The 22,077-nt window shown below is 45.1% G+C and overlaps 1 protein-coding gene across 2 annotated transcripts in view; it reads right to left on the bottom strand.

The window, feature by feature from the left end:
- Window positions 1-22,077, bottom strand: part of celf5a (cugbp, Elav-like family member 5a) — a 139,869-nt gene that overhangs the window by 40,378 nt on the left and 77,414 nt on the right. For both annotated transcript variants that reach the window (XM_066695561.1, XM_066695562.1), the window contains exon 3: window positions 19,066-19,114. In XM_066695561.1, coding sequence (XP_066551658.1) covers window positions 19,066-19,114 — 49 coding nt within the window. The remainder of the gene's footprint in view (window positions 1-19,065; window positions 19,115-22,077) is intronic.

Here is a 22,077-nt window from a genome sequence, read left to right as displayed (position 1 = left end):
AGCTCTAATATTGGAATGGGCGCGGAAGTTTTGGTGATTTTTTATGCATTTGTTTTAAAGTCTGAGAGAACACTTCTCCCAAAAAACTGTTCCGGATCTGACCACCTCACAAACTAAACAAACCAAGAGCAAGTTATCGCAGAAAACAGCTCATTTTACTGTACCCTTGAAATATCAAATATCAATATGCGGTTGCAAATTCAGCAAATGTAAAAACTGCCTTCATAAATACAAAAATCAAAGGAAAATATGTAAATGTATCACTCTGGATATTGCGCAGCGGATGGTGCTGATGAGGACAGGGGCATCCTCTTGCAAAGTTTTTAATTTAGAATAAGGCGGCACAAGCGCAGTAAAGGTATGAGGGAACACATAAAAAACATGGGCTAGCTGGAATAATCATGCCGTAAACCTCGATGAACCATCTCCAAACACGGCCAATAAACATGAACTGGGGGCTGCTGAGGGGAAAGTAGAACAGAGATTTACTGCGGGGGTCTTTATAGAGATGGAGGGGGGTGGGGCCGAGTCCGAGTCTCTCAGCCTCACGAAACAAGATCCCTCTCCAACCTCTCCAGTTCAGGCTGAGCATGTGCGTCCTGGGGTGTGAGGTGGTGAAGTTGAGGCCCCTGAGGCTGAAATGGACCAGCAGCAGGGCAATTGGGTGGGGACTTTGGACTGCGGTGGCCAATGTCCGCACCTCCAGCTCGCAGTGCAATGAAAGTGGAGCCCAGTGAGAGCACCAGAAAGCTCATTTGCTCCTGTTTAAAAAGCATATAAATAAATCAAAGCCTCTGCGGAACACAAGACTGCAGAGAGAAGTGGGGTAAAAGCCAGGTAAGCATTTCGCTGAGATATTGAAATTGGGGGGGATAATGTGCTGCATAAAGGGCTAAATTACCATGTGGATTCACCTTAAAAAGGGGAGAGAGGGTAGGGAGAGACAAGGTAACATGGTTCTTTAAAGCATCAGTACGGTCCTTTCTCAAAGGTCTTAGAGCAGAGAGTGAGGGCTATTTATCTGTGTGAAAAGAAGGCAGAGAAAGTGAGCTGATAAGTGGTATAATTTAAGCCTGTTGTGTCTTCCCCCCCTCAAGCGAAACTCCAGTGCTCAGCGGCTGCGCTCGCCCCCTGCCTCCTGTCGGTTAGGCGGGCAGGGCTGGAGCCGAGAGCACACGCATCAGTCTTTATCATCACGGTGGCTGTTATTATTAGCCTTTTGCTTTTAACCATAAATAAAAATGCATTTAACACGTCTTTTAAAAACCCATAAAACATTAATATTCACTTCAGGCTGCCACGACGGTGCGCGCTGCTAATCCGCTTGCAGAATGCTCCATTTAACTTTTGTGCCATTAAAACGAGAAGAAAAAAACATATATCAAAAAAAGAAGATGGAAAAAGCAATTGCTAAAACAGGGTCCCATTTGTGTTTTTTTTGTTATTGTTTTGTTTTTCAGTTTCTTTGCCCCCCACCCCCAACTCATAGTACACCCTCCCTCCCTCCTGGTGGAGATTTATTGCCGGCCCAAGCTCTGTGGTGCATTCGTTGGACAAATTGGAGCTAATTATAAGACGAGAGCTATGAAATTCGCTCTCTGCCCATAATAACCCCCTTCGCTCTGTTAAGCAAACAAGCATAACCCCCCACCCCTTCTCAAGCTTCACGTGAGCCAGGGCCCGTACACCAGCGATGGAACTTTAATGAAAGATTCTGCAACGGAGCAGAGCCGCATGGTTGCTCTAATGAGATCCCTAACTGTTACATCCATCTGTCAACCTTAAGTCATGACATTAGCTGTGCGCTGTGTTTGGATTCTTTCATGCCTTGCTGTAGGAGAAAAAAACTAAAACGAATAAAGAATAAATAAGTGGAAATTGCCGCCTCCTGTAATACGCCAGGTCTGAACTTTTTTTTCTTCGGCTGCGTGTTTGCAAAACAAAAAAATATTAAGGGAGTGTAATCTTATTAATAAAAGTCTAATCGTATTAATAAAAGCACTTCCTGGGTGCTATTTATATTTTGCTTTGGATAAGCAAAGCTCTGGTGGCAACAGGAACTGAAGTTATTTTTCTGCCAACGCGATCAGCCCTCAGCAGGAGGCCACCCTGAGATTTCCCCCACAATGCCCCTCTTCCATAGGCAGTTCTGATCTGCACAGGCCTCTGCAGTTCTGTCAAGCCCATCTTAATTTATTATTATTATTGTCTGTCCATTGTATTGTTTGTACATGACAACTAAACTATTGCTTTTGATTCTATATTGCAGGGAGGTTATACTGAATTTGCCAACCCACAGAACTGAGGCCTATTTCTGTGCTTTGTGTAAATTATATTTGAAATGTCTTGGTTGCGTGTCAATTGTAAACGCTGCCAGTCTTCCTTGCTGGGTTGTGACTGTGCCCTGTTGTTCCCAGATCCACAGGAGACCATGAAAAAGGCCTTTGTATAACATTGAGAATAACCAAAGCAAAACAACAACAAAAACTACAATTGATTAATTGACCAGACCACCAGCAGCGAGGTTGCCACCGAAACCAACGACTGTCGGCACTGACTCGCATCGTTTGTTTTCTCCCCTCCAGAAGTGAAGTGTCCTTCAGGATGGTAAATACTCAAACGATAATATTTGAAAAAGACTCCAACACACACTGGTTAGTTGACTGGAGGCTGTGTGGAACCGAGTTAACTGAATTGGGTGTAGATTTGTATAGGCCTGGCTTAAGATAGGTGGCTAAACCTAAACGTAATATAGTACCTATTAACCTATTTAATGCACCAATATTTGTGCAGTATTACCAGGGCCTTATTTACAATTGATAAGTTATTCATTTATTTATATATGTCAAGTGCGAGTTGTCAAGAATATCATGGCACAGAAGTTCATGCTTGATAGCACACCGACACACTGGTTGGAAACACCTCTTTATAGCAAGAATGAAAAAAAAACTATGCAATATAAAACACAGGGAAGGCTGGAGAGAGAGTGTGTTGTTGCCCGGCCTGTTCCCCAGCCCCAGATCCCTAGTCCCAGTTGGAGAGCAAATTGAAAATCGGCGCTTCCACTAGAGACCGGATTAGGCAGTTTTCCCGACATGCTTAAATTGCCATAATCTCCTATGCAGATCACATCTACGGATAATTGATGGATTTGCTGGAAGACCTGAAAGCGCCTTGCTCCGTTGTGTTTATTTTCAGAAACAGCCACTTTAACCGTTCGCTCTCCGCAGCACAGCCAGGAAGCCGGGCCGGAAGGTTTTCAACACCATAGCTGTTAAAAAGAGCGAGAGCCTCAATGGGAGCTCCTCTCCGCCTCCGGTGTTTTGAAACTACCACATCTGCATCGAATAAACATCCTGACATCCGTGGGGGGGGAACAAAAATGGAATCCGTATTCTTCTCGTCGTCGTGCATGGGTTGGCAGAGTTTTTGTCTCGTGTTGCCCTCACTGGAACGCTCAGCTGAGAAACGCTTGCTTTGACGTTGCTGTTTCAAGATATTGCGAGTTGTGTTACGAGCACTCGAATCCCGTGTTTCAAAATCTGAATGCCGCCAAGATGGCTTTATCGCCTGTTCACACACACACACACTCCAAGATTAGCGTGCCCACAAGACAGCTGCCCCTCACGGCGCACCGGCAGCCTCCCATATGAACAGGTACATACATTTCATAGGGAATCACACGCCAGTGCATCTGAGGCCCCCAAAAATTCAGATGCAGTGTGGATCGCTTCTACACAAAGAGACGCACTATCTCTCCCTTACACTCATACACAGTTACAGAAGAGGTGAGGGCTGTGTGTGTGTGTGTGGATGGTGGCATTACAGGGCTAGATCGAGGAGGAGGGAGGGAGGGTGAGCCGGGAGCGAGGGACAGGGAGGTTGGGGTAGAGATGATATATTTTTTTCCTATTACTCTGCTGCATGCTTGTGCCTCATTTACATTCATGGTTATACAGATAATGAAGCTTTCAATCCGGAGAATCCTGTGGTGAGAACAATGAACCCAATTACCTCCCACTGCCTGTGAGATGGGATGGCAGACTCCGAGACAGATGGGGAGGTTGCAGTCGGCCGCCAATCCAATCACATTCATCTCACCGGCCGGCTCCTCTCGCGCCTCTCCTTATCAACAGGCTGGGGGCCGGGCGGGCGGGCGGGCAGGGAGACGGAGCAGGGGGAGGGTGAGGGGCAGAGACGGGGTTTAAGGTGGAAGAGATCATTACCTCAAAATGGCTTCTCTGTTCAGCACAGGAGAGGGGAGAGGGCAGCTGAGGGGATCATGCCAGGCAGCAGTGAAAAAATCTGCCCCTTTCCCTCCCTTTTTAACATATCTGTTTTTTCATTTGTTTTCCTCACTCTCACTCACTGTTAATGAGGGTTATGTTTCTAGGTTACGTGGCCCACGTACGTGTATATATATATATATATTATATATCTCCAGCATCTCGCTTGTTAGATGTATGTTGCTCGGTCTGTCCCTTAACTCTGCTTGGAAAAGCGCGATGCACTGACCCATGCTTTTCATGATTGCTTCCGGGCATGTGGACGCGAGGAGCTGCGTTTTTGTTCCCTCAGCGTTACGAATGCCTGAGCACGATGAGAAGAGATGTTCTGCGATCCTCCATATGGATCACAAAGGAAACGAAAGGTTGTAGGGAAGGAGCAGGTGTATTCAGGATAGCACACGGCCTATATTCGATACTGCACTGAGACACACCATGCACGGCACTTTGATTCGTGTCAGGTTGTAGGGAAAAAGTTAAACGGAAAAAGTACCAGGTGCAGCACATCAAATCAGTGCCTGTCATTGTCATTATTGACTGTCGACATCTCGGCATTTCCTCCAGGTAAAAGACAGATCGTAGATGCCAGGTGGTGTTGAGCCTGTAGCTGCTGAAGCCCAAGGTGGATGCGTCTGCTTTCACACTAGGAGCTCAGTGGTTTCTCTGCACAGTGTGGAACATGGTGTAAGTGTAACATTTTGAGAACCGTAACACACGGCTGTGGATGTGAGTCTAGCAAATACACTGGCTTCTAGTGTTGATGTTGCCCTGATGGAACATAAAAGAGTTGTCCCCACTTCTAATATACCCTCAGTCTCCTCGCTAACCCCATCAATTCTCCATTACTCCTGTCTTCTCAGTGCACTCTTCATCTCTCTCTCACTCCCTCTCTCCCTTCTCCTTCACGCTCTCTCTCTCCCTAAATCCCCCTCCCCACTGCTTGCTTCCACTGACAAATCTTTACATTTATCCCTTGCTCTATCCCTCCACTTTCTTTATCTCTCTCCCACTCCCCCCCCCTTTCGCTCTCTATCTCCCTCTCTCCATTCCCCTTCAACATTTTCCAACATCCTCTCTGCTCTACCCATCTCCTCCCTGCAGGGCAAGATTAGACCATCTAGCCAATGACAGCGCGCTGCCTGCCTGTCAATCACACCACACTGTACTCTCATGCTTCACAAGTTTTGGCCGTTTCTGGGCCTGTGGAATCAGGCGCCAAACAAGACTAGCACAGAAAACTATAAGGGGTTGCATTGGCAGTAATATAGTGGAGTCTTCAAGGAACCGGGAGGACATGGTACTTAGTTCTTTAGTCAGGGCCGGTCTTGTATGGTTCCCTTATATATCCAGGTTAAAAATAAAAAGATGTATATTTTGAGACTCTCTCTTCAACCTGTTTTTGGGGAGCATCTTTTGAGACAGTCCCTTAAAGAGTGCATTTGGAGCAAGCTGTGAGATGCTGTGACAGATCCCTGCTTTATAGTGCATACGCACCCATGCCGCGCATGCTCGGCAAACCGGCCGTCGGAATGAAATTGCACCGTCCGTTTGTCGGTAAAAAAAACAACAAAAAAAACAACATTGACAAAACTACACAAAATGCTATGGTTTTGCACCTTTTGTAATGCTTTGCAAGGGGGAGCGCGAAACAGGGCACACATTATATAATAGACTGTCTAGACTTCATTGACAGGTCAAAGGATTTATTCCAGTGAAAGATAATTAGCGAGTGATTGCCCAACAGTGGGTTCCACAATGCATAAATTCCAATATTTTTATGCGTGTTGTATGCAAAAAAAAAAAAATCTTATTTTTTTTATTTCTCATTACTGATAATAATTTTCATCCCGTGATCGATAAAGTAATTGACTGGCGGATCAATACAGCTATTAAAATTTACCAGCAGGGTCACAGTAGCAGCACACGGGAATGGCCCTGCTCTTTCCCTGCTGCTCCCTATCTGGAATTTCGCCCTTTTTCTTTCGGTTGCAGGGGCAAGAGCAAAGAGAACCTGTACGCATCCCTTTCTATATCAAGCACAAGTGGCACTTCTCACAGATCGTTTGAAATCCGAATGCATTAGTGATAAGCCACCAATTAGAGAAATTGCAGTTTTTCAACTAGGCTTTTCAAGAAGACAACACTGCATATTACCAGCCGTTTACAGGGCGAGTTCTGTGTCGCCAGTGATGTGATCCTCCCTGAAGTCACTACCCCCCCACCATGTCATTTCAAACAGTGCGCTGTCACTTCCATACTTCTGTATTGCTGTGCTCTTCTCTGTTTTCGTGTAGATGCAATCCCACAATTTCTTGTGCTGCCTTGGCAGGATCTATCCCCTTTGTTAAAAGAGTCTCTAAAGGTTTTCTCCTTGTGTAGAAGTTTCACTTTTCCCAAATGTGTCTCTGTGTGTTGCTACTGTTGCTAAAATTCTTCACTTGGAAATTAGCAGCCTTGACTTTTTGTAGATGATGCCATCTTTTTTTTTATGTACAGGGGAGTGGCAGCTTCTCCTGGCTTCCTGGCCTGGGAGCTGTGCGGTGCCAGACGAGGCATTGCAGAGGGACAACACGAGCCAAAGGATTAATGGTCCCTGGGGAGGCCGAGGCCAGTGTGTGTCTACTGTGTGACATCTTTGTACTCGTAATCGCACACAAATTAGCCAGGTGATTCAGTGAGTAATGGCTAGCGTGCTCCTATCAACCTTTATTAACAATGCATGCAAGAAGCAATTAGACATTATACCACATGTCACACGTCCCAGCTAGGTAGTGTGGGATTGGAGGTCCAACAGTCAAGGATCGAGTCAGGGCTTTGTTAGTGGGAGCTTCCCCCAACTGTTCAGCCTCTTCTGAGTTACATTGAGGGCTCCAATGAAGTCTCCCACTGCTGTGCAGCTCCCGTCTATGTGGACAGAGATAACGGTTTCTGCGTGCAATGAGAGCAGTGGCCTGTTTTGAGCTGGCCTGGCAGGGCTGAGTGCCATTGGGGCCTCACTGTGAACGAGGCTGGGGTGCTTCAGATAAGGGGCACTAACAGCAGCAGTGTATTGTGGCACATTGTTTGTTTTTTCCCCCTGTACTGTTTCATACTGGTGGACTGGCACTTTGATTTGGAGGAGATGATGGGCTCTCCTCTGGGTACAGCTTGTTAGAGGCTGATTCACAGCCTGCCAGTGACTGAGGGGAAACTGGAGCTTGCCAAGAGAGCACTCAAACAGAGCTGCCATTGTGCTTGTCCACAGCGGACCGTCAGGGCACCAATTATTGTGTCACAGACATCCGGGTGGAGACACTAATGGGAGCGCAGGGCGTGATGCAGTGAAGCTACAGCAGTGGCTAATTCCTCCAAGGTAGTTAGAGGGTGCCGCCGAAAAACAAAAACTGCAGTGCCTGGCAATGGGAAGCAGCAGTCCAGTTCCTCTCAGAATCCACAGTTTGTCGTTGTTTGGAAAACCAATGTCTACGCCCCCAGATGAGGAACAATATCAGCGCTCTATATTATGGATACTAACCCACGCTCTAGGCAGGTCTCACTATGTGTATGCACACTTCTATCACAGACGCCCCATAACGAACAGAGATTGTACAGGAGAACCCCTGATATGTTCTTCGTTTTTCTTCTTATCTTTTGTCGGGGAGATTCATGTGAAAGAATAAGAAAAAGGCTCACAGCTGCCGTGGACTGATCCTGAGCCCCCCTGTCTCCTCTTGGCCAGTCCCTCTACAAATGACCAGGAGTGCTGGATTCCCTCGCTCCCACAGGAAAACAGCTGGTGCCTCCGACGGATTTCACGCGCTTTGATCGGCTGTGGAGCTGGCTCCCATCCTTGCCCAGACTCAGAGCACAGTGGAGAGCGGAGCCAGCCTGGTGCCCACTCTCCACCCAGCCAGCGTTTGGACTAGTTGGCCTGTGGTCCTGTTAGCCCTGCTAAGCGGTCCTCTATCAGATAGGTGGCGGTAGAGGGTGAGACGGCATCCCCAATGTGGAGCATTTTGCTGCGTGTAAAATTAGTTCATCTTTGCATGAGAAGTGCTTTTCATTGCTTAAAACATTTGACTCCATTCAGCCACTTTGATTTAATTTGGTTTGATTCTTTTTTTTTAACAGCAGAGAGCGCATTTATATATTTATGCAGTTTGTTTGTTCTGAGGATCAGTTATAGACCATTTACTATTATTATTACCATTGTTGTTATGATGATGATGATGAAGAGTAATTGTTGTAGCATGACCCACAATGCTCTCGCAGCTAAATCATTTACCATGATTCACTTCATTTATTTCTAGCATTGCCACCGTTCTCTCCCATCATCCATCTGGGCACTAAAAACCTGACAGAAACACAGTCCGAATGTGTACAGACCCCTCTTTACAGAGGAATAAAAATTTGAGCCCCAGTAAAAGACAGGAAGAGGCTGGATCTCCAGAAACTGGAAACTACAAACACCCCCCCATAACACAAGCCTGTGGGTGTCTGTGCCATCTCAGGCTGCCAGGTACGGGCCGAGGAGTTGCCCTTCACGTGCCTGGCACCCTCTCCCCTGTCGGTGCCCACTGGGACCTCCTGCCTCCATCCCATTCATCAGGCTGGGCAGAGCAAATGTGAGTACATGGCAGAGCCGCCTGGAGAAGCCGCCACTCACCCACGGACTGCAATTGAATCAATAAGCTGCTGAATCTAAAGGGCCCCTTGATGCACTTTGTTGTTGTTTTTTTTTTTTTTCTTTCCTGCTTCCATCTTCCCCCCCTCTCTTTAAATCGACAAACAATTTTGACAGGGCTTTTAGTCTACTGTACACAGCCTAGTGCCTAGCATGCATGGAAGAGAGAGAGAGAATGTGTGTGTGTGTTGTGTGTTAAACAGAAGAAAAATACATATAGAAAGCATTATCAAAGGATTTCTGTGATGTCTTGATTTGATGAATGAGATATTATGAAGCCCAGCTTATGTATGTATGTATGTATGTATTTGTTTGATATAAGAGACCGCAGTTACTGTTAAAAATAAATAAATAAAATGCGTCTCCATGTTGGGGAGCGTTGTTAGGTATTGGAGTCTTGTTTAACAATGCATCTCTGTGGGTTTGTCTTTCAAAAGCATTATTAGAGAAGGAAAATCCAGCATTCTGGAGGGAAATAAATAATCTGATATATATATATGGAGCTTTAGAAAAGTATTTATCGCTGTATGGTGCTTTAAGAGGTCAAATAAATAAATAAACAAAAGCAAAGCTGTTCGGACAGCTTTGTCCCATAGTGGCGAGTGGTTGTATGGGGCGGTGGATTGTGTCCTCAGTGCTACATTTCCATTAAACTGCAGGGGTGTGTGTGGGAGGCAGTGGGACACACATGTGGAGAAGAATCCAGACTGGCCTTGACTGGAGTGTCAGTGGGGTGCAGTGCGGGGTGTCAAAACTCCAGCCATCTTGTTTTCTAATTACCAGACACACTCAGGAGTATATCTGGATCTGAGTAACTGGGCCAGTGGCAGTGTGCATTGAGGCTAGACCATGGCCATCTTTCACTTGTAACCGTCACAAGCATGCTAGTTTTCTATCGCTTTAGGAAACACGAGGGAGGGAGGCAATTGGGGGGTAGGGGGCAATCAAACACAGCAGCCTGTATCGTGCTCACTCTCTTAAAACTGAATCAAACGCACAGATATAATCCAGTTTTCACTGCTGGGTCAGGATCCCATTTCTCCAGATTAATAATTCAGACTGTGCTCTGTGGCAGCCGGGAGACTGTGCCGTATCGGGAGGTGAGGAGTCGAAAATCATCCAGAGAGAGATGCATGGTCAATCAAAAGGAATTTATTACGAGCAACTGCACATAAGGGGTCCAATCCAAGAGGCAATCTCAAGAACAGTCTTAGAGAAGTTATGAAGTACTGGTGCAAAATTGTGCAAATATTGGCAGTGCATTTTTCCAATTGAAGCACTTTATTTTATTTTACGGGATGGTTGCCGGTGGCACTTTTTAAACACAACATAAACAAGCTGTTAATGCTGGAGAATGCATCTACAAAGCACCTGTATATACATACATACCAGGACAGTCACCTTTCCACTAATAACCTGTACTTAATCATGAAGTGGTGCTCTCTTGCTAGAGGCACATTTTAGAGGCTGCACTCCTGTATTTTCTGGGTTATTTAAAACCTCGAACGTGAGAATCACGCTCTTTGGACAGGCAGCGTTAACTTTGTAGGAAAAGGGGAGAAAAAAATTAAAGGGTGAAAGAGGAAAAGAAATCAATAGTTAAAGAAAAAAAGAAAAAAAAAGGTTTGTTTTATTACTGCGCTAATGTGTCGGGTTATCAATTTGCTGCCATGTTAATGACTAAGAGAGGAGAGCCTTCAACCAGTCTGGGTGACCTTTCCCACATTATTGCCATTTAAATACAGCAAGGAAAACACATTTCTCTTCCTCCCCCCCACCAGCTCCCTTTAAAAAAAACTCCCGTCATTTTTTTCTTCACCAATCCATCTACTTTGTACCAGAGCAGTTGCCAGAACTATGAAAATATATATATTATAAAAAAAAATACACATATCTCTCTGGGGGTGCTTCTGTCGGTAAATTCAGATTAACTGCAAATGTATTTCATTTTGCATTCAGAGTAAAGTGCTAACACAAGCCTGGCACAGATATATGAAGAGGGAGAGAGAGAGAGAGAAGGGGTATAGATTGAAGAGTAATCTGTTAAATGAATGCATGAACGGGGTCGATGGACAGTGAGGTCAGGGGACACCTCCTCGTGTGTCAATAGAGTATCTTGAGCAAGTACATCGTTAAAATGCAGGCGACACTGTGTTGTTCTAATTGTTTTTTTAAATATATATTATAATTATTTATTTCTTGGCAGACACATGGCATCTGCCAATAAATACATAATAATAGTAATAATAATATACAGTTTACACGAGATTCAAATTTGCATCTGTCCGTTTACCAGCCCTGCCTTCCAAATTAATTCAGTTCTTCGGAGACGGCAAGCTAATAAGATCTGTGTGTGACACCAGAGAGGGCCGAGGGATCTGGCCTGGGAGGAAGCGCAGGGATCTCTCCCGGGAACCACAGCGCCCCCATGTCTCTCCTCTTGGAGAAGTTCATCTTGAGGTCTCTCCTACTCAGGCAGGTGTCGGGTCTGAGCTTCATCGGGCACGGGCCGACGGGCCCGATGGGGCTCGCTGGAGTCCTCCCTGTGTCCGTTAAAGGTCTGTGCAAAAGAAAGCCATGAACTGCTCCCCTCGAGGAGCTTCCAGCAGCCTCTCCAAGGCTTTGCCACGCAGCCCCAGCTGTCTCAATTACAAAGTCACACCTGACTTTAATACAACGTGAAACGCCAGCTAGCCAAGGACTAATGAATCCTCAGGTAGATAGGCTTATTATTAACGCTAATTCCCTCTAGTTCTGTCATGGCCCACAGCAGAGGTTAAAAATCCTCCGACTGCAGATTTTTCAGAGCCTAATACCGTGTCGCGAACGCACGTCCCGTCACTTAGCTGCTGGCCATTTAAAAATGTCCTTCCCTCGGCTGAAGCAGCTGCATCCCCGTTTGAAAAATAACCCAATCTGTTGCTGCACACTGAGTAAGAGAAGAGAAGGAGAAAGAGAAAGGGTGGCCTTCAGACAGAGAGGAGGGAGAGAAGAGTTTTAAGAACACAACCTGTGGAGCTCTGGATAAGAAAAGGGAGTAAACAATTCTCGATGCCTGATGCCCCTAGTGCTTATTCGTCACTGGCTCACCCTTTAGAATAGAATGGAATAGAATATTCTTTATTGTCATTCAGCAAAGACATCAAAGATGCAGAGCAGAACGAAATTACAAGCCTGGCTCCTTATAAAAACACAGATAAAAAACACAGATATAAATAACAACAAACATAACTAAATAAATAGTGGATATTTCACCAATACATTATTGCACAACAAGAGGGGGGAGAGATTGTGAGAGACAATTGTATTAATATTGCACCAACCTCAATAAATATGATTGCACATTTGCATAGCAGCAGATAAAATAGGTGACGGGTACAGTCACTGAAGTGTTATGTTTAACAATCTAATAGCAGCCGGGTAAAAGCTTTTACTGAACCTGACGCAGGCTTCTGTATCTCTTGCCCGAAGACTAGAGGGAGAAAAGTTTATGACAGGGGTGAATGGGGTCTTTCAGGACGCCGGTCACTTTGGCCAGTATGCATTTTTGAGCCAGGTCCTCCATAGATGACAATGTGACCCCAATAATCTTTACTGGTCATCTGATAAGCTACCTGTTGTATTCTCTCCCCGTAACAAAATGCACCAGACAGTGGTCTCTGCCCACATGTTTTTTACTCAGAAAACATCCATTGGAGCTGGAGTTCGAATTCTAGAGAGATTTGGGGTGGGGCTTGCTTGAGTAAAAGGGCCATCTGCATTTGAGAGTGGGGGGCTGGAGAGAAAAGAGAAGCAAAAACATCTCTCTCTCTCCCTCTCCCTCTCTCCCTCTCTCTCTCGTTGGGGATTTTCAGCCGCAATAAACCTCACGGGCTGCGAAAGCCCTGCTGAGAAGTGACAGTAGTAGCAGCCCCTCTGGGAGTGTGAACAATACTGGCCAGTCACTGGCAGCTCTCGGCCCCCCACCACAAGCGCCAGTGACGGCAGAAGGTCACAGTCCATCCCGTTCGATTAGATCAGCGGCGCGGGGAGCAGGCCCGGCACGCACGGCACAGCCGACGCCGATGAGGAGACAGGTCTCGCTCTCCATTAACAAGAAGAGTATCGCAACTAAAAACCCAGAGAGCTCCGCCTGGGGGAATACATTATCTCGGCCCATCATGGCCTGGCGTGTTTTAGACTTGTTGTTTTTAAGTTTGCCTATTTGTTTTTATTAATTATGCTTATTTTGGTGTTTTTTTTGCGGACATCAAAATTAATTCACCACGTGTGCAGAGTATTCCATACAGGAGGACAGGGCCGACATTAAGAGGAAGGACTTGGTCTATATTGTGTTAAACGCCTCGGATGCCCATTTTAATCATATTTAGTCACGTTACGTTTATTTTGTTGAACCGACTATTCCTCTTCACTGCTCTCTTTAGTGAAATTCTCCCCAGCGTCCTTTGAAACCCGACGTTAAATACGGTTTGAAAACCAAAGATTAGCCTCTCTGCTTTCAGTATTTTGTTTTTTTTCTTTCCTTCTTACATCTGAGGATCCCAACTTCTCAAGACAGGGAAAATTGAAGTCTTGCTCTCTGTTGCCCACCCCATTCCTCTCTCTCTATTCCTGACTTTTTCTCTCGATGTGCTTTCCCCTCCTCAACCCTTCGCATGCACACACACACACACACACACACTTAGTCTGCAGTCTGACCTCCAGAGGGTGCACACTGGGCTTGATGAGCCCGGCTCGTTATGAAGGGGCGTCATTAGCTGCTGAGTGCTAGTGTGTTTGTGATTGCAGTGATTTTCCTGCTCTTACTGACCCTGCAGGCCAATCAGGGCCCAGAGTGCCTCTTCAGCCTCTCGCTACCCCTCCCAGCACACAATCACATCTCGACAGGGGAACTCAGGCCTGTTTAATACCTTTGAGAACACTGAGGGGAGCAGAACATGAAACAGAATACAATAAAAACCCTGTAGTCTTTGTGTGTGTGTGTGTGTGTCCAATGAAGCTTTAATCGTGTATACACAATTTTAATTTTTAGATGAAAACATTAGCAATGTTAAACCGGATTGATTCAGATACAGAGGTGTTTTTAATCTTCCTATCGAGAAAATGATAAATAAATACATGAATAAACACATAAGTAAGTAAATCGAATGTTTTATTTTTTAAAGGAAACAAGTCACTGGAATCCAGCAACATCCTCCACTCCTGGGACGAGCTAATCGCTTTGGCCAGATCAGGCTTTTAGTTTTAGTTATTATGTAAAACTAGCTTTGTTTGTTTCGTTCTCGAGGTGGCTGGGTGTGTGATATGGGAGTCTGGATGTGAAGGGTGACGGAGTACAGAAGGCACTCGCACAGCGCGGTCACAACCGACTCCGTGATAACCTTGTATCTTGGAACGGCCTTTCCCTGTGTGAGTGGCTCGTAATGTCATTTCCCCCTGGCCGCTGTGCTCTGATGAATTACTTCACAGTCCAACACATGATTCCTGACCTTTGATTTCTGTGTTTAACAGTAGCCTTTAATGGCCTGTTCCTCTGGTACAGAACATACCCTGGCGACAATTTATATTTTGGCGTAAATCTACGTGGGGGTTAAAACCTGCATTCGGAATTATTATTCTTTTAACACACTGCTCCTCTTCTTTTGGGTTTAATCCTCATTCAAAGTTTGTATATACAGCTGTGGAAAAAATTAAGAGACCACTTAACATTGATTTCTGAACTTGGAGTGGACTTGAATTTTTTCAAGAGCTATATATATATATATATATATATACACTCACCTAAAGGATTATTAGGAACACCATACTAATACTGTGTTTGACCCCCTTTCGCCTTCAGAACTGCCTTAATTCTACATGGCATTGATTCAACAAGGTGCTGAAAGCATTCTTTAGAAATGTTGGCCCATATTGATAGGATAGCATCTTGCAGTTGATGGAGATTTGTGGGATGCACATCCAGGGCACGAAGCTCCAGTTCCACCACATCCCAAAGATGCTCTATTGGGTTGAGATCTGGTGACTGTGGGGGCCAGTTTAGTACAGTGAACTCATTGTCATGTTCAAGAAACCAATTTGAAATGATTCGACCTTTGTGACATGGTGCATTATCCTGCTGGAAGTAGCCATCAGAGGATGGGTACATGGTGGTCATAAAGGGATGGACATGGTCAGAAACAATGCTCAGGTAGGCCGTGGCATTTAAACAATGCCCAATTGGCACTAAGGGGCCTAAAGTGTGCCAAGAAAACATCCCCCACACCATTACACCACCACCACCAGCCTGCACAGTGGTAACAAGGCATGATGGATCCATGTTCTCATTCTGTTTATGCCAAATTCTGACTCTACCATCTGAATGTCTCAACAGAAATCGAGACTCATCAGACCAGGCAACATTTTTCCAGTCTTCAACTGTCCAATTTTGGTGAGCTTGTGCAAATTGTAGCCTCTTTTTCCTATCTGTAGTGGAGATGAGTGGTACCCGGTGGGGTCTTCTGCTGTTGTAGCCTATCCGCCGCAAGGTTGTACGTGTTGTGGCTTCACAAATGCTTTGCTGCATACCTCGGTTGTAACGAGTGGTTATTTCAGTCAAAGTTGCTCTTCTATCAGCTTCAATCAGTCGGCCCATTCTCCTCTGACCTCTAGCATCAACAAGGCATTTTCGCCCACAGGACTGCCGCATACTGGATGTTTTTCCCTTTTCACACCATTCTTTGTAAACCCTAGAAATGGTTGTGCGTGAAAATCCCAGTAACTGAGCAGATTGTGAAATACTCAGACCGGCCCGTCTGGCACCAACAACCATGCCACGCTCAAAATTGCTTAAATCACCTTTCTTTCCCATTCAGACATTCAGTTTGGAGTTCAGGAGATTGTCTTGACCAGGACCACACCCCTAAATGCATTGAAGCAACTGCCATGTGATTGGTTGGTTAGATAATTGCATTAATGAGAAATTGAACAGGTGTTCCTAATAATCCTTTAGGTGAGTGTATATATATATATATCAAAAAACACCATTAACCCCTTTTGATTTCATCACACCATGTCCCAGTCAACTCTCGCTTTTCCACCATGGATATTTCATCACCGCCCTTTGCCTTGTAAAGACAGGAGAGGCAGGAATGATTGGGGTTGGGGGGGGTGTTAAGAGATTAATGCATTGGCGGAAAGTGGGCATCGCTATTGGGCCCAGCCAGCCAGGCATGCGGGAGCGGGCACAGAAAGGACAGTGCGTCGTGTTCAAAGCACAAGAGGGGATTTGGACCGGCAACAAGATTTTTATTTTTATGTAGCACCTCATAGTGCCCCAGCGAAAAGGACTAGCGGGCTCTTATCCCCTGAGTACGTGCGCTCTTGTAGTGCAGCTTCCCTGCATTTGTGCTCAGCCAAGCAGATTGTGTGAGTAATCTATTGTTTTCTGATTTTCAAAGTAATATATATATACATGTGTGTTTGTTTTTGCACTGAAAGCTGTAGTCTTACAGAAAATGGTGTAAGTTTAAAACGTGTGCTTCTGCCTATGTTTAGGGCTTACGAAACTCCACCCTGCCTCCAGCATTTGGAATATATTTTTCATGGACTTTCCAAGTAAAACTTTCACAGGACCCTCCGAGATATCCCAGCTGCCATGATTAAAAAACACAGCGATTTACAGCATATCAGGGCTTCCCACGGTCAACAGGAAGAAGGTGCATTTCCTTATCATAGTACAGAGATATATGGTGCAGAAAAGAAAGTAGAAAAGGGACGGAGAAATGCAGAGGCTGGGGAGGTGGAGGGGTGAATAGAGGATGGGGGGATCAAAGCAGTGAGAGCTGATTTATCCCAGGTAGGAGCCCAGAGTCCCCAGAACAGCCGAGAGCCCGGCTTCACACTCAAATATCAATGGCCTTCATAGGCAGCCAGTAGCGGTGGGTCATCAGTGCTGCGTATGAGATACAGTCGGCCTGTTTCTTCTACCAGGCAGCGGGGGAGCCGCTCCCCCCACACCCCCCCCTGCTCGGTAATGAGGCACATGTCATAATAAAAGTGAATGTAATAAGATGTAATGTTGCTGAGAGCTTTTCTGTTTCTCTAGATCAGTGTTAAAAAGAGCAGGGGTTTTAATGAGAATTTATGGAACACAGTCGGTGACAAATAATCCCCGGAGCCCTGAGGGTAGTCTGTACTGGGGTTGTTTTTTGGGGAAGGGGGGTCTCTTTTGTGCAGGATGTAAAATAAATAATTATGAATCAATTCCTACATAAATAAATAAATAAATCTGCAAGTAACAGAATCGATATTTTAAATTCCTTGAGATTGGCACAGATTAAAACAAGAATCCACCCTCCAGGGGCATTGCTTTATTATTGTTGTTTATTATTTATTTATCAACTCTCCCCATTTAAAATGAACGGCTCATTTTTGTACCACTACCTCCTCTTGCTTTTCTCATCAAACCACAACCGCCGTTGAACACCGTCTTGAGCAAGATAATTACAGACAACCCCCACCCCACACACACAAAAAGGACACATTATGGTATGACTACAAAAAGGGCTGTCCGGGGAGATTAACTGTTATCGCGTTAATTGTCCTAATTAATCTGCGAGGTGTTGCTGGGAGATCCGTGAGTGATGACAGCTTGAATTCAGACGGGATGCCCAGCACAGACAAAAACTAAATAAATAAACAGCAGGTGTTCACGCCAACAATCTCTCTCTGGACACGGGACGTCACACAACAGTGGGCAGCTGGAATAAACACCACAAGCATCCAATAACTAAGTATTAAATACATCCTTTTTATGTTTTCATGTGGTAACTAACTTATTGACTTTAAAGGGTTATGGTTTGCTTTCTTTTTCTTTTCAGGGGAGGCTAGGGGGTGCTCTGCCACTGGCCACAGAGTCTCAGAGCTGGACCACTGTGGGTTTATTTCCTGGGTAATTCGATTATTTACTCAGTTGTTGCTGAAATAAGCGAGGAGGCAGATTATATAGTTTTAATGCAACCCCTCGGAGTTTGACGAGCTATCGACTGCCAGAGAATGATGATGTGCAACAACAACCGAGGGCTGCCTGCAAAAACTCATCTCACCCTGACCCAGACGCGGCCACAGAACGGCTGGGCAGAGTCTCTCCGGCCGCAGAGGGGAGTCCGGAGGACCCTTAAAGCTCGGCCCATTCCAGGGCATTAAAGCGAAAGACTGGCAGAGTGACATTGTTAGTACGAACACACCGGCGTGATCGCAAAATCAATGGAGCTTTATGGAGCATCAATCCTGACTGCACAAGACCTGCTGGGCTACAGCTCCAGGGGGGCCCATTTACTGTGATTTCATGGGCAGACTCAGAACTGAAGTCTATCCATTTCACTGCTCTTAGCTGTCTCGGAGGCGCAGTGCTTTCTTGAAACAGGGTCAACCAGCCGGTGGGGGTGCTGTACAATACTCACTGCGACCTGGAGATGAACAAGGGTACAATGCGGCCTATTCCTCCTCCGCTAATGGACAGATCTTTCGAGGGGATCTGGGATTAAAAGGTGCGAGACTCTCAGAGTGTTTGTAAACCTTGCAGATGAAGAATGCCAAGTCACCGCTGTTTAAAAAAACCCTGAAATGAACAAAAACCTCGGCCTATCTCTGCTAGTAGGCCCTGATGGATCTCTCCTTGCTCTTGCTGTCAACACACGCAGGTACTTAAAACAAGACCGAAAGAAAGAAAACGAGAAAAGCAAAGAAGACTGAATTAGGACTAAAGATGCGAGGCTCTGAAAACTTGGCAGGAGCTGGCGGTGTTATTGATTGGCTAGTGTGCTGCAACCTCAACCCCCTCCCTCCCTCCATCTCTCCTTTCACACCTTTGAGCATAACACACTCATATATTTAACTGCAGGAGTTTGGTGGTGGTTGGTGGTGTTGGGGGGGAGGGGGGGAGACTTATCCCCGCTAATGACTTTATAATTTACAGTGGCCATGGTAATGTACTTGGCAGGCACTGGAGCCCACACCCAGACTCCGAAACACGCCGCCTTAATTAGAATTAATACTCGGCGCATCCATCAGGACTGCCGAGCACACAAAGGGGGGAAGGAGGGAAAGAAAGGAGCATGGAGAAATGAAGACAACTACCTCCACGGCTCTCGCTGTCGGCAGGCTTCACCTGGATCGGGCGAGTCATCTAGAGAGGAGAAAAGAGAGAGAGGGAGTTTAGCATCTTGTGTGCGGAACTTGAACAGAGTGCAGCATTTTTGCATGGCAACACAATCTCAATTCTAATATGCTTTTTTTATTACTAGTATTATTAATAATATTTTAAGCGTGGCTCTTCGACCAGGAAATCCTGTTTTTATTCAAATCTGAGGGAGACCTTCACCGTATAAAACCCAAGACAGCCTACCTATACTTTTACAGTGTTTCTATATTATCATTTTTGTATTTGATTTCACTTCAGCTCCGTATTAAGCAGCCACCGCTACAGATGCACAGAACTGATTTCAGCAGCTCCCCTCCCCAGTATTGCTCTCTGTGCCCTCTAACCAGGCAGACAAAGGTCTCGGTGGCTTAGTGTGCTTCACGCTGTTTCACTGTGCGACGCTGCATTGTGCCACACTGGAACCCCAGATCGCAAAGTCTGGATATTCAAAACATCATCTAGCACCGCAAATTGAGTTGTGTTCACAGATCTGCTGTCAGCCTTGCTTCAGTTCAGTCCAGAGAGTCCGCTTTGAAGTGCTGGATTGCAGAAATCGAGGGCAACTAAATTCACAGGTGTTTTGTGTTTTAATATATGCATACAGTCAACAGCATCATGAACTCTACCAAGTACCTGGACATTGCAGCCAAAAACCTGTCAGGAGGCCAAAACTTGGCCACAAGTGGATCTTCCAGTAAGACAATGACCCCAAGCATACATCACAAACCACAAAGAAAGGGTTAACTGACCACAAAATATATATTTTGCAATGGTCACCTCAGTCCCTGGACTTGAATCCCATAGGAAAATTAGAATATAGTGCATTACCTGTGTTTTATACAGCCTTTTATGCTCATCTTTAGCAAGGGTGCCAATAATTTTGGAGTTGACTATATATACAGTGAGGGAAAAAAGTATTTGATCCCCTGCTGATTTTGTACGTTTGCCCACTGACAAAGAAATGATCAGTCTATAATTTTAATGGTAGGTGTATTTTAACAGTGAGAGACAGAATAACAACAAAAAAATCCAGAAAAACGCATTTCAAAAAAGTTATAAATTGATTTGCATGTTAATGAGGGAAATAAGTATTTGATCCCCTATCAATCAGCAAGATTTCTGGCTCCCAGGTGTCTTTTATACAGGTAGCGAGCTGAGATTAGGAGCACTCTCTTAAAGGGATATAGATATATATACACTCACCTAAAGGATTATTAGGAACACCATACTAATACTGTGTTTGACCCCCTTTCGCCTTCAGAACTGCCTTAATTCTACGTGGCATTGATTCAACAAGGTGCTGAAAGCATTCTTTAGAAATGTTGGCCCATATTGATAGGATAGCATCTTGCAGTTGATGGAGATTTGTGGGATGCACATCCAGGGCACGAAGCTCCCGTTCCACCACATCCCAAAGATGCTCTATTGGGTTGAGATCTGGTGACTGTGGGGGCCAGTTTAGTACAGTGAACTCATTGTCATGTTCAAGAAACCAATTTGAAATGATTCGACCTTTGTGACATGGTGCATTATCCTGCTGGAAGTAGCCATCAGAGGATGGGTACATGGTGGTCATAAAGGGATGGACATGGTCACAAACAATGCTCAGGTAGGCCGTGGCATTTAAACGATGCCCAATTGGCACTAAGGGGCCTAAAGTGTGCCAAGAAAACATCCCCCACACCATTACACCACCACCACCAGCCTGCACAGTGGTAACAAGGCATGATGGATCCATGTTCTCATTCTGTTTACGCCAAATTCTGACTCTACCATCTGAATGTCTCAACAGAAATCGAGACTCATCAGACCAGGCAACATTTTTCCAGTCTTCAACTGTCCAGTTTTGGTGAGCTTGTGCAAATTGTAGCCTCTTTTTCCTATTTGTAGTGGAGATGAGTGGTACCCGGTAGGGTCTTCTGCTGTTGTAGCCCATCCGCCTCAAGGTTGTACGTGTTGTGGCTTCACAAATGCTTTGCTGCATACCTCGGTTGTAACGAGTGGTTATTTCAGTCAAAGTTGCTCTTCTATCAGCTTGAATCAGTCGGCCCATTCTCCTCTGACCTCTAGCATCAACAAGGCATTTTCACCCACAGGACTGCCGCATACTGGATGTTTTTCCCTTTTCACACCATTCTTTGTAAACCCTAGAAATGGTTGTGCGTGAAAATCCCAGTAACTGAGCAGATTGTGAAATACTCAGACCGGCCCGTCTGGCACCAACAACCATGCCACGCTCAAAATTGCTTAAATCACCTTTCTTTCCCATTCAGACATTCAGTTTGGAGTTCAGGAGATTGTCTTGACCAGGACCACACCCCTAAATGCATTGAAGCAACTGCCATGTGATTGGTTGGTTAGATAATTGCATTAATGAGAAATTGAACAGGTGTTCCTAATAATCCTTTAGGTGTGTGTATATATCTATATATATATATATATAGATATAGAAAGAGAGATGCGTTAATATATGTTTTGCATATAGCTGGTGGTTCGGAAGACTGAAAAGGAAATATAATGATAATAAAATTCAATGCTGCCACTGGGGAGCAGTGATCGATTTGGCCCCATTGATCTCTGGCCCCTCCCACTGGTTAAGTGCATGGCCGGGAGAATTGTGTGGTTAGGAGGCCGGTGCTAATCCAGTAGAAAGTGATAAGAATGGATTTTTCTGGATTAGAAGATTCTGTCATCATGGTTCTTGTGTGTGTGTGTTGTAGTTGACATTATTCTATTTTTTTTAGATTTTATTTCATTTTAACTTTCGGATGTGTATCTTTTATCCAAGTGCTTCTGGGGGCTCCGGCATGAAGCTTTAAATGTGTAGGAGTAGAAACATGCTGATAAAAAAGTCCTGTCTTCTTTTGTTGTCATAAATGTTTATATGTTAATCCATGGTTATGTGGAGTCTATTCATGTTTTGAATCGAGATTTGAAACTTATTTAAA

The sequence above is a fragment of the Amia ocellicauda genome, chromosome 22, assembly GCF_036373705.1.
Source record: "Amia ocellicauda isolate fAmiCal2 chromosome 22, fAmiCal2.hap1, whole genome shotgun sequence".
Lineage (NCBI taxonomy): Eukaryota > Metazoa > Chordata > Actinopteri > Amiiformes > Amiidae > Amia > Amia ocellicauda.
Note: the sequence above shows the minus strand (reverse complement) of the source record. Positions and strands in the feature narration are given on the sequence as shown.